At 37.2% G+C, this 26,690-nt stretch overlaps 1 protein-coding gene across 6 annotated transcripts in view; it reads left to right on the forward strand.

Annotated features, from left to right (window-relative positions):
- Nucleotides 1-12,594, forward strand: part of agtpbp1 (ATP/GTP binding carboxypeptidase 1) — a 27,174-nt gene extending 14,580 nt beyond the window's left edge. For 4 of the 6 annotated variants that reach the window (XM_011479027.4, XM_011479029.4, XM_078953079.1 and 1 more), the window contains 12 exons: nucleotides 73-156; nucleotides 304-393; nucleotides 636-784; nucleotides 931-1,018; nucleotides 1,583-1,727; nucleotides 2,084-2,234; nucleotides 2,508-2,688; nucleotides 2,855-2,984; nucleotides 4,525-4,656; nucleotides 5,388-5,564; nucleotides 8,532-8,683; nucleotides 11,013-12,594. In XM_011479027.4, coding sequence (XP_011477329.1) covers nucleotides 73-156; nucleotides 304-393; nucleotides 636-784; nucleotides 931-1,018; nucleotides 1,583-1,727; nucleotides 2,084-2,234; nucleotides 2,508-2,688; nucleotides 2,855-2,984; nucleotides 4,525-4,656; nucleotides 5,388-5,564; nucleotides 8,532-8,683; nucleotides 11,013-11,163 — 1,630 coding nt within the window. In that variant the 3' untranslated portion in view covers nucleotides 11,164-12,594. The remainder of the gene's footprint in view (nucleotides 1-72; nucleotides 157-303; nucleotides 394-635; nucleotides 785-930; nucleotides 1,019-1,582; nucleotides 1,728-2,083; nucleotides 2,235-2,507; nucleotides 2,689-2,854; nucleotides 2,985-4,524; nucleotides 4,657-5,387; nucleotides 5,565-8,531; nucleotides 8,684-11,012) is intronic. The other 2 variants (XM_011479028.4, XM_078953077.1) reach the window with 1 other exon arrangement.
- The last annotated feature ends 14,096 nt before the right edge of the window (nucleotides 12,595-26,690 follow it).

Consider the following 26,690-nt stretch of genomic DNA (forward strand, 5'->3'; position numbering starts at 1 on the left):
GTAAGGCCATTTTTCATTTTTATTTTAATGATGATGGTTAATCATATGTTATTTGTGGATCTGATTTTATAGGTCCAAGATTTTCCAGGACATTGAGAGATTGATTCATCCAAATGATATATTGGATAAAGTGGTTTATGATCTTGACATTCCCAAGTAAGTCTGTTCACTCAAACCTTTTAGATTCCTTTTAGCAAACAGATGGTAATAGTCGGTTTTGCTTCCATTGCTTTATTATTGTATTTTAATCCTGCCCTGTTTACCTTACTTCCCTTTCTGTATTTATTGTTCTCTTTGTTTTAGTTGTCCTCTGGTTAAAGACGAAGGGGAATCACTGAAGTTCAACTCTCAGTTTGAGTCTGGCAACCTCAGAAAGGCAATTCAAGCTAGGAAGTAAGTAAGAAGGATCACCTGTTTTAGTAATTCGATGAGATCTCCAAATAGACATCATGCATAAGCCAATAAACTTTATCACAGCAACGACGTCTGAAAGCCGTGGTTAACTTTCACTATGATCTGCATATGTCTTACCATAATTATAACCAATGGAGTTTATAAGTCAGTATGGATTACAAGAGTGCTGTGTACGGTGAAGGAACAAACTAACAAAGTTTTATTTTCTGACGTTTCTCCAGGTATGAGTACGATCTCGTGCTGAATGCCGATATAAACAGTAATCACTACCACCAGTGGTTTTATTTTGAAGTGAGCGGCATGCGAGTTGGAGTTACTTACCGCTTCAACATCATCAACTGTGAGAAGTCAAACAGCCAGTTCAACTATGGTGAGATGCAGTAACTACCTGGTAGAAACAGAATAATGAGTCATTGTCCATTAGAATTCATTTAAAGTAAGAAATGATGAATTGCAACAGGTCTCATGTTACACAACACAGCCTCATTTTAGTGTGTCCTTTGCGTTTGTGTGCAGGCATGCAGGTGCTGATGTACTCTGTGCAGGAAGCCATCAGTGGCCGGCCTTGTTGGGTCAGAACAGGAACAGACATCTGTTACTACAAGTAAGCCAACTCAGTACAAGAGTCCTGCATACATTTGTTAATGGCAAACAAGCAAACAAGACTGTAATTAGTTATGTACTTCCACGCGACACAGCCACACCAACCTAGAAATGTATCAGAATTGAAGCAGCATTGGTTGGGTCTAGTTGGCCCTGTTGGGAAAATGCCTACCAGGTGCTGTAAGATACTGCAACAACATGATGGCACTTAGCATTGGGTCAGGAAGGGCAGATGGGAGTAGCGGAAGGAAAGAAGATTCAGTGCTTTGCTGTGATCTGGTGTCTCTATACACTGAAAGTAACAACACAACATGGATGGACTGCCTACAAGAATAAAACTTCCTGTTTGATAAGATTTTTTTTCCCTCTTTCTCGCCTTTTTTTAAAATAAAAAGAGCTACAAATTCAAATCAAAAGAATGATGTAGACACCACTCATTGGTCATTTAGTGGAATAAAAAATGGGTGCCTTGTTACAATAATGCATGATCACAAGTATTTGTTTTAACAAGAATATTTAATAAAGTTAAAGGCTGAGCTTTTAAAAATGTCTTCCACTTCTAAAGGAATTACTTTGCACGGAGTTCCATTGCAGCCGGTGGACAGAAAGGAAAGTCTTATTACACGCTGACCTTCAGCATGAGCTTCAGCCACAAGGATGACGTCTGCTACTTTGCCTATCACTACCCGTACACTTTCTCCACTCTTAAGGTAACATTAATACCCGTTTTTAGAGTTTGAACTTGGAATTCTTGTAAGCTGAATGCCCAATGACTTTTATTCCTAAAAGGTCTCATGAGGAAAAATGCTGATTATCACAAATTTAATTGTAAATTAAATTATTATTTATAAAGTTCAATTTTGTGTTGTCCAATTTACGTAGAGAACTTCTGCAGAAAAGTTGACAACGGATACAATAATAAGGAGGCATAGTCTTCATTCGTCTATTTTCAGTGGCCTATATAAGTGGGGGGAAAAAACAACAATATTTTCAAAAGTGACAAGAGAGACTACAACAGATCTTAGTAGCAGATAACTAATCGTTTGCTTTTTGTGTCTGAATACAGATGCACCTTTCCAAACTGGAAGATTTGAGGACACCTCAGATTTACCTGAGACAGGATGTACTGTGTGAAACCCTGGGAGGAAACCACTGCCCCCTCCTCACAATCACTGCCATGCCCGAGTCCAAGTCCAGTAATCACATCTACCAGTTTCGTAAGCAGCTGCATCAACACACCACTCTATCATGCACTTGCCTTTGAATCCGCTGCTGGCTAATAGGATAAGAGTAAAGAAAACCGCTTGAAACAAACATGGTTTTAAAAAAAAAAGTTTTTTACAATCCACAAAAATTTAGAAAAAGTATTTATTTTATGTAAAATTGATTTGCTTTTATCTGTATTACTATAGAAACATTTATCCATCTATTGCACTTCATGCTTCATTTAATGTGTTTATGCTCTACCTTTTGTTCTGTCTGCCTCTCAGGGAATCGCCCATTGATCTTCTTGTCAGCCAGAGTACACCCTGGAGAGACTAATGCCAGCTGGGTGATGAAAGGCACACTGGAGTTCCTGATGGGCACCAGCACTCTGGCAGCCAGCCTGAGAGAGGCGTACATCTTCAAGATCGTCCCCATGCTCAACCCTGATGGAGTTATTAATGGAAAGTGAGTAGCAAATGTTAAAGGAAATCTTAACAAGCACTGGCCATTTCCACTACTTTATGTACCGGTACCTGACATGAACTTGTATTTATTACATCAAATTCTTTAGCTGGTGTTATATTTTCCTTCTTCTCCTCCATGCAACCCTTGTCTATTTTTCTTCCTCCAGTCATCGTTGCTCTCTGAGTGGAGAGGATTTGAATCGCCAGTGGCAGAACCCCAATCCTGAGCTCCACCCCACCATCTACCACACCAAGAGCCTGCTGCAGTATCTTGCACACATACAAAGGGCACCCCTGGTAGGGCTTCTAATTACCTGAACTGAAATTACATTAGACCATTTTTCACTTAGGTACACCGTTTTCCATTAACCTTTTGCTAACAACCGTGCCATTTCTTTTGCTTCGCTGAGCAATTTTTTCCGTTGCATGCCCATGTTATTTAACATCTATTATAGCCTCATGGCATTAATGCATTCACAGCTAAACATAACCCTCTGATAGCCACTGTTGTACACTCTATCTTGTAAGTTGTATATTGGTTTAATAGATTTCTTTGTGAAAGATGGAGATTAAACAACAGACTTACAATGATGCCTTTGTCTTAAAGCTATTATAGAAATTGCTGTTTTATGCTCTTGATATTGCAGTCCTTTCCAGCTGTATTTCATAGTTTTAAATTTAAATCATTTAGACTTTACTGCTTAAATTCTTGTTACTTTAAAACAGCTTGTAGAACACACACAAAAACGGCCTAATTGAGTTTTAAAAAATCCTGAAATGGTTCAATATATTTTGTTAGTCAATTCAAAAAGTGAACGTGTCAGGACACAAAAATCTTCATTTCTTGTTCTTTTCAAGAATACAGCTACAGGTAATGGAAGCCCAAAGTTCAGTAACTCGAAAACCAAACAAACTGTGGAAACTTGGAAACTTATGGTGTCACATTTTAATCAGCTAAGTTAGTCAAAGCACTCATGAGGGTTTGTTGAAGCTCTTATGTCATCGACACCTTTCACAACAAAAAGTTATTACTAAACAAGCTGGTTGTTCATAGAGTGTTGTATCCAAGCATAGTAACAAAGTATTGAGTGGAAGGAGAAAGTGTGGCGCTCAGGCAGGAACAGGGAAAACTGCAGCCACTAGTTCATGCAAAAGGAGGCCCAAGCAACCAGTGCAAAGAAATCAGCATCATTTTTAGAAGCCTGACATTTGTGCTGCTTTTCTCGTTGTTCTAATGTGACATTCAATATTTTAGTTTTTTATCCTAATCGTCATGATTATAAAGAAAAGGCCCTGAAATATTTCATTCTGTGGGTAATGATCGGATACAATAAATGATAATATGAAAAAAACAGTGGCGCAGTGGTTAGCGCTCTTGCCTCACAGCAAGAAGGCCCCCGGTTCAATTCCCGGCTGGGGGACATGAAAAACACATCAATGGGGGACCTTTCTGTGTGGAGTTTGCATGTTCTCCCCGTGCATGCGTGGGTTTTCTCCGGGATCTCCGGCTTCCTCCCACTGTCCAAAAACATGCTACATAGGTTGATTGGCAACTCTAAATTGTCCATAGGTGTGAGTGTGAGAGCGAATGGTTGTGTGATTGAGGATATTCTACCCTGCGACAGACTGGCGACCAGTCCAGGGCATCCCTTGCCTACGCCCAAGTGGCCGGGATAGGCTCCGGCAACCCCGTGACCCCGAAAGGGAATAAACAGTTAAGAAGATGAATGAATGAAAAAAAAAAAAACCTTATCTCTTTTTGCTCATTTTTTTAGATGCCTTTGTAACCTCTGCTTCTCTTGTTTGTACTAATGCGATGTGTTGCATGGCTGTGCAGGTGTTCTGCGATTACCATGGTCATTCTAGAAAGAAGAATGTCTTCATGTACGGCTGCAGTCTGAAGGAGACGGTCTGGCAGTCCAACATTAGCGCCACCTCGAGTGACTTACAGGAGGATCTGGGGTACAGGGTGAGCTAAAAAAGCCCATTTTCTTACACACAAATTACATGAGCTTCAATTTGCTGTCTTCCAGTTAACCTTGAATTTGTATATATATATTGTTGCCATTTCAGTAACCTGATGAGAAAAACCAAAATACTATTAATGTTTTGGTTCCTATCATAATAGACCACTATAAAAGTATTATATAAACATTATATTATACAACTTATATAAATATATTGAATATTGCACTTATGAGTGTTATTTTTTAAAGTTATTGGGGTTCTGTTCGTCTGTCTAAAAGTAGCACAAAACCCTTTTGGTCTGTTGTTTTACTGTCATCAATTCCTTTTAAAAACTCTTTATTTTGTTTAAGGTTTTCTTTAGATTTAATATTTTGCCCCATTTTTTTCATTTAAATGAGATAATTAAGGATTATTTTTAGCTTCATACCATAATGCTCATCATTTAAAGGGTGAGATGAGTTTTCTTTCCATCAGCAGGTCTAGCTCTTTAGGCTGGCTACACCTGATATTAGCATTTCTTGTTGGAAATCAGATCCAAGAGTGAAGCGTCACACCTGGTGTTAAAAATATATTTCACTTTAAGACTTTAGTTTCTTAAGAAACCTCACAGAAGTGTTTCAAAAAGCTGTTTATTTTAAACCAGTGCTGCAGAAACGTGGAGGAAAAAAACCCTCAACAGTAAAGCAACAATACACCAGAACCCCATGCAAACTTTTTAAATACATTTTTCAGACACTTCCTAAGATCCTGTCTGAGATTGCTCCAGCCTTCAGCATGGCCAGCAGCAGTTTTGTTGTGGAGCGCTCCAAAGAGTCAACGGCCCGCGTGGTTGTTTGGAGAGAGATCGGAGTGCAACGCAGCTATACCATGGAGAGCACGCTGTGTGGCTGTGACCAGGGAAAATATAAGGTAAGATAATGCAGTGTCAACTTAAAACCAAACCTGTAGTCAAGTTTTTTCAGTAACCTATATGTAAGAGCTGTTGTGTTCTATTTGCACCTTTAAAAGTGTTTTCTAAGATTTCACCGCTAAATCTTGTAGAATATGAAATTTGGTGTTGGTTATTAGATTGTTCACTATTTTTCCACTAGGGGGAGCTCTAAGGCTTTTTATTTTCTAACCAGAATTTTAATTCCACCTATCTACTGGTTGTTTGTTTTTGGCTAAATGTTCTTTCTGTCTTCTATGTGTCTATGATTCTTACTCCTTGTTGATTTTTTTTCTTATTGAATTCTTTTAATTTTACTGCGTTATAAATCTGTAAATCTTTGATGGCCCCTTCTGTGCAAGAAGGTTAGTCCGGATGTTAAAGACCTCAAGTCAGTTGAATTAAAGTTGTCTTTCCTTGAGTGAGTCAGATTTGTTATGGGGAAAAGGTAACATGCGAGATGATTGTGTTAACTTGCAAGTTTGTTTAGTTTAAGGTTTGTATGCTACCACAAATTTAGTTTGGTTTCACCAGTTATTTTATTAATGTTTTTAAAAGGGCTTTTCTTTTCTTGCAAAAAATAAATAAATAAATTTTGGAATTGATCATTTGTACATTAAAAAAGGAAAAACTAGCCTTTAACAATGGTTGTCAAACTTTGAAGAAGAATTGAATATTTTACAATATTTATTTAATGAAAAAAGTTGTTGTAATTCAGACAAGAAGTCTGAGTCTTATAAAGATATAAGACAAAAAGCATAGATAGATAGATAGATAGATGGATAGATAGATAGATAGATAGATAGATAGATAGATAGATAGATAGATAGATAGATAGATAGATAGATAGATAGATAGATAGATAGATAGATAGATAGATAGATAGATAGATAGAATATATATAATTCTAGAACACATACAATGCCTGCTCACACACAACAAAATAAAGTACAAAATGAGAGACTGATAGATGTGAAATTGAAATTTGGTTTAAGGAATCAAAAACGCTTTTTTCCCCCAATGACTCTTTCAAAACAAGCTATTTTTGTTCTGACTTATGCCTTTGAATGTTGTCTTATAAGGTAGAATCAAATACACTAACTGAGGCCTGTGGTGTCAGAGATTAAGCTGGTAATTTTCTCTGTTTTTTCACTCCCTAAGAGCATCACGCGATTTTATATCTAGACTGGACATGGTTGTAAAAAAAAGTATTAAATACTTTCAACTTTTTTTTCATTGGTTATCAAATATTTTTGCTCTATTACGGTATTTGGGTGGTGAATCACGAGATGAGATAGAAGTGGCAATTCTGTGATCAATTAAGATAAGTTTCTGTCCCCCTGGGATTTCACTGTCAATTATGTTGCTATTGTTGAGCCTAAAAGATAACTGTAGACATTTTGAGGAAGTTTAAAATCTTTTTAACAAGTTTTTTATTTTATTTTTATATTTTCCTCCTAAGATAGCACTCAAACAGCATCTGAGATTTTGGGTAATTTTCTAAAAATGTGGTCATTATTCACACAGTTTAAAAACCCTTATAGGAAAAACTGCTGCTTATTTATTTATTTTTTGGTGATGTTTTAACCCTTGCAGATGTGCGCAAGACGAGCAAACTTCTAGAAGGTTTGCTTTTATTGATCATTATTGAGTTGATTTGTTGAGACTGTGGCACCACAGTCTCAACAAATCAACTCAAAACTAAAATGGATAAATAATTTCAATTGAAAATTTCTGTCAATGGACAATGAAAAACAAGGCGTTTTTCTACCCTCTACAAGGCCCAAAGTGACCTAAAATCCCAGTCTCATTCACACAGTGATGACTCCAGAGCTGCCAGACAAGGAACTATCAAGACCAATGCGGACATTAGAGGGTTTAGTGTCTTTCCCCAGGACACTTGGACACATAAGACTGAGATCTGAACCCATGATTACTGTCAGTATTGTTTTTATATGTTGATTTCAGCATATTCAATGAAACAAATTGCAGCAAAATTATTATTATTATACTGTTTTATATTTCTTGTTTTATGAACCTTTTTCTGTTATTTAACAAATAAAGCAAAGTGGAGATTTGTGTTAAAACAAAATAATTGAATACTAAATATTTATTTTTTAATTACCGTATTTCATTTATGTTTAATTTAAGCACTAGTTCCAAAAAGATGTATATTTAAAGCATACTTGGCTAGGAGTTATTACCTCCGGCAGTTAAACCCTTGCGCTATCCTAGGCACTTTAACATTGGGAGTTGGGTCATCTAGACCCACTAGACAGTGCGCTGAACCTTTTTTCTTCAATGATTTGTGATCTTCACTGGTGTCCATGGATTACATGAAATCTTTCCACCTTTATCTACCTTTGTCATGGTAGGGAGAACACGTCAAAGTAAGGGTGGGGTCATCTAAGATAGCACAAGGGTTACTTGAGATCCTTCTGACAAAGAATTTTTTTTAGTTTTATGTCATTTCAGGAAATATAAACGTTGTTTCTTTTCTTCCAATTAAAAACTGATTTAGGAAATGTTATATTTTTGCTAAATAACTGCAATGATGCAAATGTGTTGAAGTTATCTGACAGTAAAATTACATGTTGGAGTTTTAAAAATAAACTTTGATTTTTAAATTTCTCATTAAACCTTTAAAGAGCCTATATCATGCAAAGAAATTAACTTGTTGAGCTTTTTTGGTGTACTATAATGTTAATTCCTCACTATATGCAATCCCAAAGCTGTATTTTGATAAATTCACGCATCTTTAAGTATTCCTCTAAAAATCTGCGCTTTAAGCACCAGCAACTAAATATAAATAGACCTAAATATGTCAGGTTTAACTTTATATCTAAAGTTGTATTAACTGACATTGTAGATCTCACTAAAACTGGCAGAATAGTAACAGCAGATGGAGTTTCAACAGTTTTCTTTTGTGATTCCCATGTTCTCTGTAGGGTTTCCAGATAGGTACCAGAGAGCTGGAAGAGATGGGGGCTCAGTTCTGTGTGGCCCTCCTGAGGCTGAAGAGGTTGATCGGGTTTCGCAATCACCAACATGGATGGGATTTGGACAACGATGTGATAGCCATCCCAGCAAAAACAGTGAGGTATGCTTCAATATAAACCCCATCGAAAGAGCAGGACTTTACTTCATATATTATTATTATTTTGATTACGTCTGTCATTAAGAGGTGTTATAGATATGAGCAGACCCGCCACAAACTCTTCTATTTCCCTTTTTATGCAGCATTTGATACAATCTCAGAAAAATTTGCTATGAGTCACATGTCAAATCCAGAAGACTCGACACAGCAGGTGAAGTTATTTAATAGGACTCAAATAGGACTTCACATCTAAATACCTTCAGCGCACTAATGATTATGAATTGTTTATTTTAAGGTTCACCTGCTGCAAAAAAATGTTTTTTCTGTAAATTAAACAAGAAATACACTACAAAGTTCATAAAGCTCTTGCACAAAATGTTCTGTAACGTTTTGGAAAAGTCCTGATATTTTAATATTTTGGATGCAAAGACATAAAAAAAATAAAAATAAAGAAGAAGTTTGACATGAAATTCGATTTGAAATTGTGGCAGAAGTTTAACCTGATGCTGTCAGTGATGGTATTTTATGTCGCCGTAAAGCAGTCTGAGTTGTCGTGAGTTCAGCTCATGATGCTTTCATCTCACCATCGGGAAATGCAAGGAAATGTAGTTTTAACAACAAGTGGCTTGTGGATAAAGTAAGTAGGAGAACAAAAGCAGACTGGTGTCATCACAACACAACACACAAACGGATCATGTCTGTGACACATACACTTTGTGGCTTTTCAACTTTTCATTGCAGTCCATCTTATAGTTTTCATGTTGGTGAGTTTGTAGTTCTTTGCTTTTGTAGTTCACTGATGAATCGGGACAAAACACGTCCCACATAAAAAAAAGTCTTTTTTATGGATATAAATCCTTAATTTAAAATGGATTGACCTACTCACTATGTTAGATCTAAACGAATTGTGAATATTGGTGTTATGTTTTAGCCTAGATAGCTACTCAAATGCATGAGTAGCGATTAGGCGCCCTTTGTTATTTCACTTGTTCTCTGCATTAGGTCACAACAGGTCACCAGCATTGAAAAACATTAAGTCTTTGTAATAGTGAACACATTTAGATCAAATTAAAGATGAGGGTTAAAAAATGCATAAAACAACAAATGAAGATCAAACCATTTGTTTGAATAGTATGAATAGTAAATAAAAGTAAATGACTGAAATGTGTTTAGTTTTGGAAATTCTATGAAAGGTTATGGAAAGTTTAGGAACAGTCCATTGCTAAAAAAGCGTATGAACCCTGCTGAGCACCTATGTCCGTTATCTCCCATCTCCAGATCCATGTTTAATTTCAGAAGCTGGCTTCATACTCTGATCCACTTAATGCAAACAAATCTCTTTCTTCTTGCATCCCTCCCTCTCTCTTCTTACTAACCTCCTGTACGCTCATCCTGATATATTCATTCATTTTTTATGTGTCTCATCATTAGGGAACTCCAAAAGTGTTTGTATGAGTACCTTCTGGGATTGGCTGCTCTCATCCTGGATTTATGGTTTTATGCTTTTGGCTCTCTATTGTAGCACTTACCATTTAAAAGGTCATACACACAATGATTATGGCCCTGGGGAGGCTTCTCTCAGTATTTGTAAATGGGTAGATTCAAGCATGAGTTTGTTTTTGTGTAGGATTGAGAAAAAGGGAGGAAAGAGGTGATGTTTTTTTTTGTTTAGACGTGAATGAGGGGAGTTGAGCGCATTTATTACTGTATGTCAAAGTGGCTGGTGAAGTGTGACGATTTAAACCGGTCTGATATTGCTTTAATGGCCGGTAATAATCGACATATGACATCCACAAGCGCAACCGTGACACATCCGTGTCATCCCACACAAACACGTGGTTTACTGTACACATACTGACAGACAATTTGGGATTATCTGCAGATCTCTCCGGTGTGCACACACTGTGGGGAGCTCATTGTCTGAGCCCCCTGATCAACTGTCTCCCTCGGATCACATTTCAGACCATTAACACCATTAAAAACCCACTAAAGCCACTAAAACCTCAAAGAACCAGCAACCATTTAACCATTAAGACCCACAGGGAAAAAACAGCCTCTCTGGTGAGAGCTTGAAAGCACTGTTTAATATTCTTGTCATCACAAAAAAAAAAAAAATCATTGTCACTAATAGGACATATTTTTATATTAAAAAAACAACAACATAATTTTGGATATTTACCAGTCTACTGAAGCTTGCTTTGATGAACAGAAAAAGGAATGAGACAGATTTTTGACTATCAGCTGAACCCCTCAGTCCACCACAAAGGAAAAAGTAACATGTTCTTAAACTGTGACAGCTCCTTCAGATTGTCTCTTGGTTTTGTTTACTCAGCAGTAGCCCGTCCACCTATGTGATGGAAGAAGACGAGCCGTCCTTCCTGGAGGCGATCGACTACAGCGCTGAAAGCAACGACGAAGACGCTGAGCCTGAAAACGAGCTTGCTGACGAAGCTCAGGAGAATCTGGACCAGCTCTCAGACTGACACGGATCTTAAGCTCACAACTAGCCAGTGCCTGTTCTAAGTTGATAACAAAGCATTGGATTTCACAGCAGAAATTGTGAGAACCCTCCACATCTCACTCTGTCTGGTGAATAGTCTCCAACACTGTTTGCCCTTTTCCCACGTTTTCTGTAGCCCGGCTCAGTGGCCCACTGCTTTTATCTGAATGTGCAAACTCCATTTGCCTTTTCCTCCAAACTCACGTAAACGACTGTAAGAATTTGGGGGGTTTTTAGTGAATGTTTTCACTGTTACCATCATGCTTCCAGCCTTTCTAGTAACTGAAGGAACGTGGATTTTCTTGCTCAAACTACAGGAAACCAGCTTTCTTTTCCTCTTGATTGACCATCATCGAGATTGATAACAAGCGTTCGTGCACCTTTGAGTAGTCATCCTCACCTCGTCTTTTCTAAAATATCTCCTTTCTTCGCCACAGTGCAATCACTCTTGCTGTTCGCCTTTCTCCGTCTATGAATGAAACTGTAGATCACACGAATGTAAAATGTCCACGTCCTCCTCAGCTCTTGAAATGCAGATGCAAACCTTTGTAACAAACTTCTGGGGTTTCTCGTATCCACATGTATCGTCGGTGTTACCACACTAAATGATTACACAGTATTCTAAAGCTATAAACAATATGCATGAGCTGCTAAAAAGCAGAAAACACATTTGCACCTCTACAGATAGTACCTAGAAACGAAGATGAACATCTGGAGTGTTGGTAAAATTCATTTTACATGTCCAAAAGGTTACCTGATGGTCAACTTGCTGTTTTAAAAGTGATACTGGAATTGTCCTTTGCTCCTCTGTGTACATTAGTGGAATTGCTTTAAGCACATGGCACCTTGTATGATAAGAACGGAATATTTGGATTGTTCTTTTTATGAACGTCTGTAGATTTGTTTGTGGAGTATCAGGCTTTCTTTTTTAGTTCTAGGGTGGACCTTTAATGTTTGTATACGAACCATCCATATGGATGAAATGCCTACAACATACCGTATATTCCATTATTCAGCTAAACTGAAGCTCTCAGAGTTTCTTCTTTTAATTTGATTACCTTGACTTTTTCCCCTCTTCTTCCTCTGTCCTTCAATATTCTTATCGTTTTTCCTATTTTGCCTTTAAAACGTCTCACAAAACCAAGGTGATCACTGTTACAAATGCACACACAAGCTTGGTAGAGATGTAAAATGTTTATGACATCATGTCGACACATAATTTTAATATTTGATGTGCATATTGATGTTTGTGAAGCCGTTTGTGTTGCAACCTTGTGCTTGAAACGTTTTTATTTGCTTTTGGTTTGAATTCGGACAAAGATGCCATCTTGTTTTAGGTTGTTGGTGTGGCAACCAAAACGTGAGGCTACATGGAGGAGTGAAGCTTTAGGAAATAAAATGTGAACCAAGAAAACTGCCATTTGGGTTCATCTTCCTTCCTGAACTTTGTAGTATCAAATATAATGCACCTTTTTTTTTTTTTTTTTTTTACAAAAATATGGCTCCAAGGGTTTTTTAAACCCTCCGTTTAAATGAAAGTTAGATCCTCAATTGTTTTAACCTTATTCAGCTGTTCTTTAAGTTAAAAAAAAAAAAAAAAAAAAGTATTTGACTAAGACTATTATTAAAAGGAAAAGTCAGTATGTATAAGTCGGTTCCTAAAACACACATGACTTGCAAAAATGTGAAAGTGTCTAATAAAGATCTTAAGATCTGAATCTGAAACTTCATTTTTTGGCAGAAGTGCAAAAATCCCATTTATATATCAAACTGTATATTTGTTTGTAGAAAGAAATTGTTTTTTGTTTGTTTAATTTTAGGTCTTACTGTCACTCTGGGCAACATTATGTTCTGAAACATAGTTGGCTTCAGAAGTTTGGAATATTATCAACGCTGCTTACATCCACACCGATAAACAGAAACACCATCATTTATCAAACAAAGGAATAAATAAATCTTGTCAGCAAAAAAAAAAAACAGTCTAAAATCTTGAACTAATTGCTTGACTTTTTTCTCGAACTTTGCATTTTATTCTATTTTTGTCCTTGTGCAACAGTCTTTGAGATGGCTTGGACTGAATTGCTGTAATTTAAATGAAATGGTGCCTATAAATCTTCAAAATATATATTTTTTCTAGGTTCAAATCATAGTTTTAAATCATTTATTTATTAAAATGCCAATTTAATTTGTTGCATTCTTTTAAAAGTTTGTGGATTTTAAAGATGCTATATTTATAGTCGACTTTTTACTTATAAGATATATATCTTTTGGCTGTGTCTTATGGGCACTGGTTCCATATCATACAACTTTAATGGAAAGTAGTACGGTGGCTAGAATAATAATGACTCAGAAATAGTGTGAAAGTGTAAGTAGATAATAAATTAATCCATGTCAATTAATGAGCACTTATTCAGAAATGTACACCCGATTGGTAAATATCCCAGGAAACGCTTCACAAAACGAAAGGTGTTGGGGAACAAAAAAAACAACAAATTTTCTCCAAAATAACTATGTACATGGATGAAAAGAGGACAGGAAGGTGCAAAGACGATAGTCCACAGGGATGAGATGGGGATAAGAGGAATTTGGAGAGCTCATGAAGAATGTTAAGCTGCGGAAGGCAGCAGGAGGACAAGGGCTCCTTCCACTCTAAGCTCCACACCCTCACTTCCTGTCCCTGCTGATAGTCAGAACAACTGAAGAGCAGCAAACAAAAGACCACTTTATTCTTTCAGGAGCACCATGCTAACCAATTACACCAACTGGCCTCGGGGTGCAGATAGTGTAAGCTTGTATATATAATTCTTGTAGGGTGCAAAGTTTTAAAATGCTTCTGTGGATTTTGCATGTCCCTCTGAGATTCCTAATTAGAAATCTCCCTCCTTCTCCTGTTCTTTGTCTCATGCAGGCACTTTGCCCAATCTCCATCCTCACACTGATGAGCTCATTTCTGTAGTCAAAGTGTGGCTCTGTGCCGTCTAATAGTGTAGCCAATTAGTGCCAGAGTCTGACTTGGCAGCTCTGTAACTTACTGGTGGTCCCACAGAGGGACAGAATGGATCCCTGAAAAGGTACAAGCCCACAAAGAACAGCCCTACAAAGACGTGTGTGCAGGCTGTGTGTCACAGCAGCACCCCAGGACAGGAGACATTCGTGTGCACATCTGTGTTTGAACCGCAAGGCAGCAGCTCAGCAACTCCGTGAAAGCTGTCAAAAGCTGCACATGCATGCATCTATCATACCTAAGACTTCATTTAATGTGCTTTAAACAAAGTTTAACGATTAACAGTGATGGGCAAATCATAAACACAAAGGGAAATATTGTGTTAACCATGTGAAACATCAAATCTGTGTTTAAGTTTGCTTTTGTACATCAAGGCTTTTTTACTAAGAACATTTAAATCCCCTTGCGTGGTGTCATTTTTTGACAAAATAAATTAACAGCAAAATTGAAAACAAATTCTTGTTTTAGGGAGCGAAAAACTGTATACTGTTTGTAGTCTTATTTCCTTTTTTAGAAACTTTCATGCATTTGTTTTAAAAAATAGAAGAGCCATAGTTTCACCCATATAATACCTGTAGAACATTTATTAGACAAAAAGAATTCAATAGAAAAAGGTCTTATTATTATTTTTGGCAACATCAAATTGCAGCTGCATTGGTGATGTCATGCAGCCCCCCCCCCCCATTAAAATCCCATTCCAATAATCTTTTGATCTATTGTAAGATAGTTATTTTCTAGGATTTAATTTCTGCAGAGTAGTAGGAGTTCATTGGTAAATTTTGCCTCTCAGTTGTGGGCGGGACCATTGGCACAGAGTAAGCTTTCCTAACTTCCCATCATCCATCATCATTACATACTCTCCCGCTAGCTTACAGCCGCTCACAACCACAAGTTAATATTACAAGTAGTGCAACAAAAAAGGCGAGCAATATTGGAGCCATCCAGCCATACACTTTTGATCGAAATGCCAGCTCAGACGAGGAAAACAAAGACGTACTTGGATCTATTTCTCCGCATGTGGATTCATCAGAGTGGAGCATAGCAGGGAGCTTGTTGCTCGCCCCTGTAGCTTCTAAATCACACCTACAAGCATCATCTGCTTGAAGAATCATCTTCTCCTGATTCACAATGATTCCAATAAAGAAATACTCAAAAGTGCAATTTTAAGCATAATTTTGTTTATATATTTCCCCCGTCATGAGAAAAATACCAGAAGATGTTACAAACACCAAAAACACTATTTTAATCAGAGTGGGTCTTTAATGCATCTTGTACAAAAGAGACTTATGACTCATAATTCTGTCAAGATACTTGGAAAATTTACATCAAAACATAAATTGGATGGATTTAAAGATGAATTGCTCATAGTCAACATTGTTCCCATTTCTTGTTAAAATAAGTCATTTTCTTAAATAATTCAGGGGTCAGCTATATGAGTTGTGTACAACTGAAAAAAATAAATTAGTAATGAGGTGGACATAGTAGAAAAACAAAACTGCACGATTATTAGATTTCTCACACAACTTTAGGGCCAGGATATCACCTGAACAGCCTTAAAAGCTGATGGATTCCACTTTATTGTCCTCTTCTCGAGAACTGATTTGTAGCAGTTTCTGTGACGTTATTACAAACCCTTCTGCAGGACCTTTTGGATTTATGTATTTTGAAGTTTTATGATGGTTAGTTTCTATAGAGGGTCAAACAAGGTCAAACCGGCATAACAATAACAAAAAGATTGACTGAAAACACAAAAAAACGCGTTATGAATGCAGTTTAACTATGTCAAACAAGATATGTGTAAAAACTACTGTTTGAAAATCTCCCACCATTAGGTTAGCACACAAACCAAAGTGACTCCCCATCTCTTCCCCGTCTGCAGCTTACTGTCCACTTCAGGGGCACACAAACATGTCAGAGTTTGTTCATCATTGTAAGCAGCTGAAAGGCAGGACTGGCAGCTGGTTTTAAACCGACAGAAGACAGCTTGTCACAGATTACAAATGCAAACATGTTAAAATAAAATGGCCTGCAAACATTTTGGCAGAGATGGAGGCTCATGTGGACCTGCTTCCTTTTTTGCATATCAATAATCCCAGCTACTTCACACACACACAAATAATTGGTTACATAGGGAGCAACGCCACCACGCACCTCTTGTTGCCTTGGTAACTAGAGAGACAGATTTTTCGAGCAGCACTTACTTCATTCATTCGTCCCTTCAGCTTCTTTTATTCAACCCTGTCATTCTCCCTCTCTGGGCGCTTTTCAACCCATTTCCATTCCCACCTCTCCTCCAATAAGATGTCCACTTGCTGTACATATGTAAATGAGGTAGACTTGACACCAATGAAAAAAAATGTTTTAATAACAAACAGAGCTGTGTCCTCACTGGCTTTAGAGACAAAATAGAGGCTCACATCCACTGTCAAAACCACTAATGCCTGTGTACTTTACGTCAAGCAGAGAAGCATATTGCCAACCACCAGAACAACTTTCTCTATTCTTGTTCATTGTTGAGATAAAATCTTTTTTTGTTGTTGTTGTTGTTGAAGGTTTACATAGTCACACTTTTGTTTAATTTCAATGTTTTAACTATTTTCGTCTCTCGTCTTTTGCGCACTTTGCTCCACTTTGCCTGTCGTTGGCTCCCCAGCTCTCCCCAGGGCATATCAAGTTATCACTGGCCAGCAAAGCAGGAAGCTGTCAGCACATAGTGCTCAGAAGACAGAACTCTGGAGATATTAGATGGCCAAAACATACACAAACACGCTAAACAAGCATCCTGTGCTGCTCCATGAAACTTTTGAAATTACATCAAAGTCTCTAAAAAAAAGAAATGTTATTTTTAAAGGAAACATGGTAAGTTCTTTACATCCTATGAGTTTGTAATATAAACAAAGATCAGTTTAAATAATTTGTGCCTTTTCACCAGCATATAGCATAAAAACCAAAACTGAGTTCCTTTAATGACCTGCAGACTGTCCCCCCTTCCCAAGAACAGAGCTTAAATTTGCACCCACGCATGCAAGAGTTTTAAAGATTTATCTCACTTAGTTTTTGTTCAATGTTTGAACAGCTGTGTATTTCCCTGTCTGCTCATGAGAGAATATGGGATGGACAGGATAAAGACCAAAAGAAACACTAAGCAAAAGAAAAAGAAGGATTTTTTACAATCTCGTCTTTGGTGAAGACTGTGAAAAATAAGAGCTTTAGCCTGGAACTGATCCACCATACATAAATACACACAGAAGAACACACAAGGCATGTTAAATTTAAGAAATACAGTTTAATTGGGACTGCCAAATCCTCAGAGTAACATTTCAGTACAAAAACCCTACAAAGTATGTCTACTTGTAACAATTAGAAACAAAAGCTTGGTAAGGAAAACAACAAAAAAGTGGCATATAACAACACATGACATCACTGAAATAAGGAGAGATCTTGAAAGTGTGACTGAAAGATCAAACAGAAAATGAGCACAAATAGTCCGTAGTCTTTGGCGGGAGACTTCTTGAACGTTTGTGATGACCTTGGACCAAGTGAAGCGAGATTCCTGAGCCCAGACGCTGATGGTGGTTAAGGCCAGACCTCACCAAATCGAAGGGCCAGGAGGAGAACAGGGTGGAGGAGGGTCGGTGAAATACATGGAATGGGGATAAACAAACATCAATGAATTTAAAGGCAGGAAGTTGATTGTGATTGGCTGTGAAGAAAGTGAGCACTTTAGCTATTGGGCTTATTGAAATTTCACCAAGGTTTCACACCACCTCTAAATTGTGAACACAAGAAATACAGCAAAAACCGTCATGGAGCACTATATTCATATCATACAGGTAAAAACACCACCCCTGACATGTGTCTTCAGACAGTACTTCAAGGAAAGTGTTTGTATTTATAGATGAGAACCAGGTTAAAAGTTAAACTATTCATTACAAGAGTGAGGATTTGAGCTTTTTTAGGTTTTTTTTGTGAAGTTTGGTCATGTTGAGACTGAAATAACTCCATATATTGTGTTCAGGTTGTTTTTTATCCTTACACTCCTGACTGAAAGTTGTTGCAAAGCTGAAGCATAATATTAAAGTGAATGGGGAACGACATACCTGTGCAACAAGCCTCTAGTGGTAATTTGATGAACTGACTTGGCTCCAGTTACTATGATTCTCATATGTATTTCAGTTGAAAAATTCTAAATATTTCCCCTTGAAACATACTCATTTTCTTAAATAACATATGAATGTGGTTTCTTGTAATACTGTTTTACTTGTCTTTTAAATATTTGCAGATATATTTCAATGCAAATGAAAGCTTGGGCTGGAATGACCTACTTTTTTTTTATCACATTCTGAGCAGCTTTTAATAAAGCCAGGGTCTCCTGCATACCTCTAAATGTATTTTTGCCCCCTGGCTCTGCACATACCCTGTAATTAAAAAACAGAATTAGCTGCCCCCAAAAAAGACGACAATTAATTGTTTTTAGTAACAAGGAGCTCAAAAGAAATAAAACATTGTCATTTTATAGGTCAAGGACTCGCACAGGGTCTTAGAGGGGCTCAAAGTTGGAAAGGGCAGCAAAAGCACTTTTTTTTGTCCTTTAAACAATTTGGAAATTAAGTACAATTTAAAAATAAACTACTAATAGATAAATATCTCAGCCATGTGATACGAGTGTCATTTCTTTTATGAAAAACAAATTATTGGTAACACGAGTTTGTTCATTGACTTGGAAACATCAAAGCAATAAAACAATGGAGGCTATTTATACTGGCACAATTTTCTTCAGGCATTATTCAATATGAATATGCTGTTTTATGAATAAAGATCTGAATTTCTCTTAATTGTCTTCAGTGAGTAGAAGTGTCTGGTTTAAAGTTCTACCTCTTCAGATCATCTTCTTTATCTGCTTTTTGTTTCCGCACAGTTTTTTTGTCCTGTTTAGGTTTATTTATTGAATCTTTATGTTTCTGTCGCAAAGCCAAGTTTCCTGCGTTTTGGCTCCTACACGTGTTCATTTATTTTGAAATATCTCCTGTGTTTTATTTGGAACTTAGAACCCAACTTAATGTCCTTGGACAATCTGCTTTGTGTTGAATTGATGTGCCATTCAAATGTCTGGTTAAAGTAAAAATGGACCCCTTGACTAATAGAGCATCTTTTCTAAAACCTTAATCATAATTAAGCTTGTTAAATCAGTGGAGGGCAACTAGTTAGACCAGAACTCTAAGATTCAAGTTGCTTCACTATCATGTCGTCTCTTCAGTTGTCCTTGGAGAATCAGTTTCTCTTGCTGTCCCTAAATCTCTTTGGCACCAGAGTGGAGCTGCAACGACAGAAGCGGCAGCTCAGAACCCCCATTACAAGAAAATGGGTTCAATAGAAAACCGTGGGATTTTGTAGCCATATTTTTTTGTATCTCTAACAGAAATATATTAATGTTAATACATAAATAAATAAAAAACCAGAGGGCACTAGGGCACTTTTTGTTACAAGGCAAAAGGGGCAGGTGCTCAAGCACCCCTGTGGTGCATGAGTGCATGTGCCTGTTATAGGTGTTGGTGCAAAAGTCTTCACCGTTGTAGTACTTAGGGTCAGGGTCAGGGTTTACTTACTTTAAGATTGTGGGCATAGCAGCAGGATGCTAATGCAGAAACACCAAAACTCCTTTTAACCTATCAAAATCCCATTGGGGTTGAAATATTTCTGGAGACTCATAAAACCGTTATTATTGATGGCAAATGTTAGGAGTACATCGTTTCACACTTTGATTTATAAACCAACAAGTTAATAAAATCTAAAGGGCAGTTAACAGATAAATAAAGAGCTGTAAATTACTGATGGTGAAGCTGCTGTGAGTTTGACTGTAGGGAAAACACAAAAACCTGAGAAGAAAACCAAAGGCACATGATAAAAGCTGACAAAACATTAAACTAAGAAGACTGAAATTCTTTGAACTACATCTTACAACAACAAAGGAAAAAAGCTTTAACCTTAGACCCATACTTTGTTGCAAAACCTGTTGTTGAGTGTGTGATATTACAAGATTCCTTATGCGACCAGACGATTATTCTACATCAGTCAGTGGCCTGGGGACACTTGGAGGTCACGCGGCGGCAGTCCAGTCACAGGTGGGTGGCAGGAAGGTAGCAGTGCAATAATTGACTAATGGGAGGGTCTCCAAAGTCGCCAAAATTGTCTGTTGATTCTCCGATGTCAGACTGCCACTGTGCTGCTGTTCCACTGCTACCGTCCAATTTCTAACAGTCGGACTGCAGCAATACGGGCATCCAACAAGGGCTGTTGAGGTAGGGAGGGGCCCGGCGATGACCAGATGTCTTTGGTGATTCCGGCCTTTAAGACTAATAAGGCTTTTAAGAATAATGACAAGGTCCTTGATTTTGTATTTGTTCTTCTGCTTTGTAGCCCCTATTTTGTTCAAGAGAATCTGCTTTTGTCTTTTGCATGCTAACCCCGCCTGGTTATATTCACAGTTTTAGTCAGAAGGAAGCAAAGCACTTATTGAGGCATAGTAATGCGGTGTTCAGAACATTCTATACTAACAAAAAAAAAAGAAAAAAGCAAGGAATGGGAAAATAATTCCTTCAAGGACAAGTGGTAGAGACTTATAAAGAATGATGAACCTTAAGTTTATTTTGCAGCCAGCTACAGTATTGCTGGCTGCAATCACAGTATTTCTATTTTATTTGTCAAAGGCTTATGAAAACTACAGATATAAAAAGTAAAGCAATAATATTTTGGTTCAATCAGAGTTGACCAAGTCAAAGACAAGGCAAGTGTGTCCATGTATTTAAGAAAAAGACTAGGTTTAAATAAATGTACAAAAACAAAGGATATAAACAAAGGATTTAAAAGATACCTCTTACTTATTTAACAGGAATATATGTAAAAAATAAATACATGTATAAATGAAATGTGATTTTATTTTGATCATCATGTTGAAATAAAAAAAAAAGCGTTTGACCTGTTCATCAAGGACATTTTCAGTTAAAAATATATATATATATATATATATTTCAACAAAAAGAAAATTTGATTTGCATTTCCCTTCATTGTTTCTGTCTTTCTCCACTATCAGTTATGACACCTACAAGAGGAAAAACTTGACCTTTGACTCGATGAGTCAGCGACTGTCTGGGTGGTCGTACGCCAGGCTAGAAGCAAAATTCCAGTTCCATCAACCAACCCAAGACAGTCTGTGCGTCCTTACTAAGATTTAGGAGGTCATTTAAGAATTGAAACAGACATCTCCACTTGACAAAAGAAACGCTGTTGATGTAGAAGGCAGAGGTGAGCTTTGGAGTGAATTCCGGACAGAAAAGGCTCTGTGGAATGTTAAGTGCAAAGGCTTCCAGGAGTCACAAAGCATGCTTCTTGTGACAGCGTATTGGAAGCCTGACCATGCTTTACAGGTCTTTTTGTGTTGTTACATTCCCGGTTAGGGTCATGTACTGTGGACCTGAAGTGAAAATCACGCTAACAAACTACTCAACACCAAAACGTTTTGAAGATCACAACTTAAAAAGCAAAACAAAAAAAAAAGTGATTAAAATTTTTTAAATACATGCGTCCAGCCCCGAGTTTTTTTCTTGGCCGCACTGACCTAGAAGATGGGTTAAGGTTAGGATTATGGTTGCGGTTGGGGTCAAACCACCAAATATTTCCTGAGCGTCGCTGTTTCTGCAGCTCATTGTTCCTCCAGGGAATGGATCAAATGCAGAGAAGACATTTCACAAACCTAGGAGCGTGACAGATAATGGGACTTCAGTTTTAATTTTAAATACGTGCAGCCAACAACATGGTGCAACCTTGGACGCACTTAAAATATGTAAAGCCAATGCGCATCTTGGCTGCACATAATACGTGTGGCCAACATGAATATCCATCACTTTTTGAGCTGGTCACATATGCAAATAACATCAGCCAAAAGAAAAAACACCAATGTTACATTCTAGAAATCAAACCAAAATTCCAGAAACCTCCCAAAAATGTTTTCAAAATGAAACAAAATAAGAATGAAACAGTTTGAGAAACAAAATTAATGTCCAGCAATCAAAATGAAATGTTAAAAAATTAAACAGAAGAAGAAACCAAAAAAAGTAGGAAGTCTGGGAAATCATTGATTGGACGTTGATGTTTGTCCGCCATTTCAACTGAAAGTTATTTAGCATGAAGCAATACTGTGCATCCTCTGTAATGATAAAACTTTTATTATGGTAGTATGTTGACATTGAAGAAGAATTTAATAAAAACCCTCAAACTTCAAAAATCAAACGACATCATCCATTCAGCGATGTCCCATACTAACTTGTCTGGTTTCATTTTGATTTCTGGAAATTACTTTTGTAAACTCTGAATGTTACAATTTTATTTCATTTCATTTTTTATTGTGTTTCTGGAATCTTTTCTTTTCATTATTTTCAGAATTTAATGATTTTTATTATTTGTTTTGCTTTTTAAATTGTAATTTGTGATTTTTTGATGTGATTTGCACTTCAGGGCCACATTATTCATGCCAACTTTACATTTAACCACCAGTACATTTAATTATTCCTGGAAATGAGTAGCTTTCAGTAGATAAGTAAAAAAATGTGGAAAGTTTCAGTGCCTTTGCCTTTTTTTTTTTTACAGCCGTCTTTTCATTTCTCCAAAAAATCAAGTTCAGATGTAATTCATTGGCTTTTAACAGAGAACGTCAGTTCAAAATCTGAACGTATCAGCACATTTATGAAGAAGCAGAAAGACACAAACTGATGGGCCACATTTAGATTATGTAGACGTGGACACCAGCACACACCGACGTGGACACGCATGCTCTCTGGGGGCAACAGTCCTCCTCATGATTAGTCAATTATTAAGGGGTCTATCCCTCTAAAGAGTTTTATTGATTATCAATATATGTTTAATTATTTAGTGTTTTAATAGAAAAAAAACAAGAAAGAGAACAAAGAAAGGACGTGTAGAAGCAAGGAGAAAGATAAGAGATTGAAAAAAAAGGAGAATAATAATTAACCTGTGGAAACTAAAAGGAATCACTTTCATTTTAAACTAAGAAGGCCTAGTCTTTATCTTAATCTCTTGAATTTCTCTGTCCAATATTGTTAAAAAGCAAGAACTTTACTTCAAACCATCAAATCAGAGGTCAGAATGTACTTATTTTGTGCTTTTGTGTTTGTTTTTAAAAGGAAATTGCTGTGTGTTTATGCTTTTTTACTTGCTTTCCTCCTCCATTTTTTTTTTTTTTAAGACCCCATATCTTTTCTCCTCACAATTCGGTCCTGCCTCTGAGGTCAGACTGTGAAAAGTATTGTACGGATTGCAAAAATATGAAGACATCGGGTCAGCTACTCTGTACCTGCACTTTCGGTTTGCAGCATTTTGAGTGTGTTTCTCCCTTTTAAAAATGCATGAGTAGACTGAACAGGAGAAGCTCTGCAGTCTGGAGGAGCTCTTCATCTCTAAAAAATTTAATAAATTTCCCTCATCCCACCCCCATTTTTTGAAAAACAAGAAGAATTGGAGGTGGTTCGTGTTGACGTTTGAGCAAAGATCTAATAGTATCAAATGTACACAGCTGTGCTTTTTTCATCCACTTCTCAGTAAAATTTAATATCCATGTCAATTGATTTGTTAAAAAAATCAGTTTATTCTTAAATCATAACTTTAACAATTTTAACTTTTAGGAGTTTAAGGGCATGCGCTTGGCAAATTGACTTTACCCAGATACAGTATTAAACAGGGCAATTCTGCAAATGGCTTTTTAAGAACAAGTATGTACTTTACATTGTTTTTTATTTGAAACAATTTTGTTGGTTTCAAATCAATCATTGAACAAACTGTGAGGATTGTTCACTTAAATATGATTTTTTTTGGGACGTTTCCTTTGCTCCTTTTTTAAAGTTTTTCCTATTACCGGTAGTTACACTAAGTTTAGGTTGCCAATTATCCACAGCTGTCTTGATTTGTGTTAATAATCACAGTTTCTGGTTTTCATTTCATCATAACACGTTTTTTTTAGTAAATGTTTAAGTTTCTGCCACCAAGCCTGGTCTCCTTTATCTTGGATCCTATACCACCAGTTCCTGACACAAACAACCTTGTGTTTTTCTTTTTAAAGCAAATGCAAGTTGAATCAGGTTGAATTGGGTTTTATCAGCAGCACAGCACAGAAAAATTGGAGTTGCATTGTGAGGCGAAATACATTTGTAATTACAGTACCTTCATCATGAACTTCTTTCTCCTAATACCCTTTATCATTCAATCAGTGATCACTATTTCTGTCATTGATTTTGAAACTACTCACAGCCCACAAAAAACACATACATCTTAAGAAATAATTAAAAAAATTTTTTATAGAACAATATGTTTGTCAGTCATACTGAAAAAGTGATTATTACATAGAATTTTTATGAATAAAATGAAATATTTCACGCTATATTTTTGTGCTTTTGATGATTATGGCTTACTAAAATTGAAAAATAAGAATATATGGAAAAAGCCACAAAAACCATTGCTAAACAATTTGGTTCTTCACAGAGAGCTGTAAACAAGCACATCAAGAGTACATTGGGCTGAAGAAAAAAAAAAAACAGGGATAATCGCACCTTAGAGCAGCGGTCCCCAACCTTTTTAACGCCACGGACTGGTATGACGTCACACAAAGCTTTCGCGGCCTGGTCTTTTATTTTGTTACGCATCACATTGTACATCGCACAGGTCTCATCATCCTCTCCCCTTCCCACAGTCATGGGGCAAAAGTACTATCTATTAAATTTAGCTTTCTTTTTTTTTTTTGAAGTCAAAGGCTCCTCTTCTGTATCCTGGCTCGTTTTCCCCCTTGGCAAAGAAACTTTCCAAAGATGTTTGTTTTTTGCTCATTTTCCTGGCTCCTGTGTTATATTTTAGCGGTAACCTATCACGTGACCGAGAAGAGCTCCTTGGCCTGCGTCAAGAGTGACATAGATGGATGTAACTGAGAATCAGGCAATTTTTCAAAATAAAACATCTTTTAGATTCCGAAATGAATAAAACGGAAGTAATGTAAGTTATTTATTCTTTATCTGCGGTCCGGTACCAAATGACCCACGGACCGGTACTGGTCCACGGCCCAGGGGTTGGGGACCGCTGCCCTAGAGGAAAAAAACATTCAAATTTTGGGGGAATCCTCATGGACTGAGGCTGAAGTCCTTGGGTCAAGCCAATCCTAAAAGAACGATTCCATCTGAAGGATCGTATTTGTGCTGAGAAGAAAAATAAGACAGAACTGTTGCTCAATGATCCAAACTCTTCTATTTAGACAAAAGTAGAACTATAATTCATTTGAAAATAAATGTCTTAGAGTCTGGGAGAGATACACAGAATCAACATTGCTTAAAGTTCTGTGGGAAGTTTCCACAGTCTGCAATGATTTGGGGTGCCATGTCACCTGCTGGTGTTGGGCCTACAGGTCCATGAAACCTACAGCAATCTGAGAATACTGGCAGTTATTACCTGAATGTATCAGAGTAAAAAAGAAAGCGCTCTATTTGACAGATCTAAAGAAAGAAGAATCGCAACTGGAAACCGAAATGTTAGGGTTGCAGTGGAACACAGCTCTTTCCAAGAAGCTTTTGGATTTCAAGAGGAAGCTGACATGACAAAGCAGCTTAGTGTCTCAGCAGATGAATTAGAAATAAAAAATAAAGGAGAGCATCATCATTTCCAGTCTCTGCAGCAGCAAAAAGGAAATGTCCAGATGAAGCTTCAAAATCTGGAAAGCAAAAAAGAAAAAGATGCAGAATTGAGACATCAGCATCAAGCAGAAAAAGGGCAGCGAAAGTGAAGGCAAAAATCCCAAGACTCTAACAATGTGAAGGAGCAAGACCTTCACATTGGGAGGTCGAATGCTTGCACCCCTTAGCTGTTCTCCAAAAACACTCTCTGCCATTGATGCCAGCGCACAGTTACTGGAGCGGTTCTGTGGCACACTTCTGCAAGCAGGCCAATCCTGGGAATGACTTGAACCATACTGAGGGGTCAAATGCACTGTTCCACAGAACAAATGGTGTACTGTGAGCAGGTCCTGACTTTCTATCCAATCAGTAAATCTAAGTGTAGGATGGTTTGGCAAGTAGGGCCAAAAGGGCTTCAAGTAGAAAGGGCCATTTTGGGATGTTGAAACTTTTTCTTTTTTCTTTTGAAAGGTTCTTCAAAAAAAAAAAAAAAAAAGCAATTAAAACTCGAATGATTAAACAATCTCCACTCGACACTCAAATCTTTTAATAAATGAAGCTGTTAGGGCTCGTGTTTTCTGCCTTGTTTTAAAGTTGCGGTGGTTTAGCCACGGAGCTGTGAGCTAAATCAAATAAGCGTCCCGCTGAGGCTGCAAGGTTGAAACCCCAACTAAGGCTTTTGCTCTGCTCCCCATCCCCTGACCACAAGTCCCAGCTGCTGAAACATCACTCAAACAAATAGGACACATGTAAAGTTCATGAAACAGGTAACCATTCTGCCCT

This window comes from Oryzias latipes, chromosome 9 (assembly GCF_053564925.1).
Source record: "Oryzias latipes strain Hd-rR chromosome 9, Olatipes_Hd-rR_3.1".
NCBI classification, from domain to species: domain Eukaryota; kingdom Metazoa; phylum Chordata; class Actinopteri; order Beloniformes; family Adrianichthyidae; genus Oryzias; species Oryzias latipes.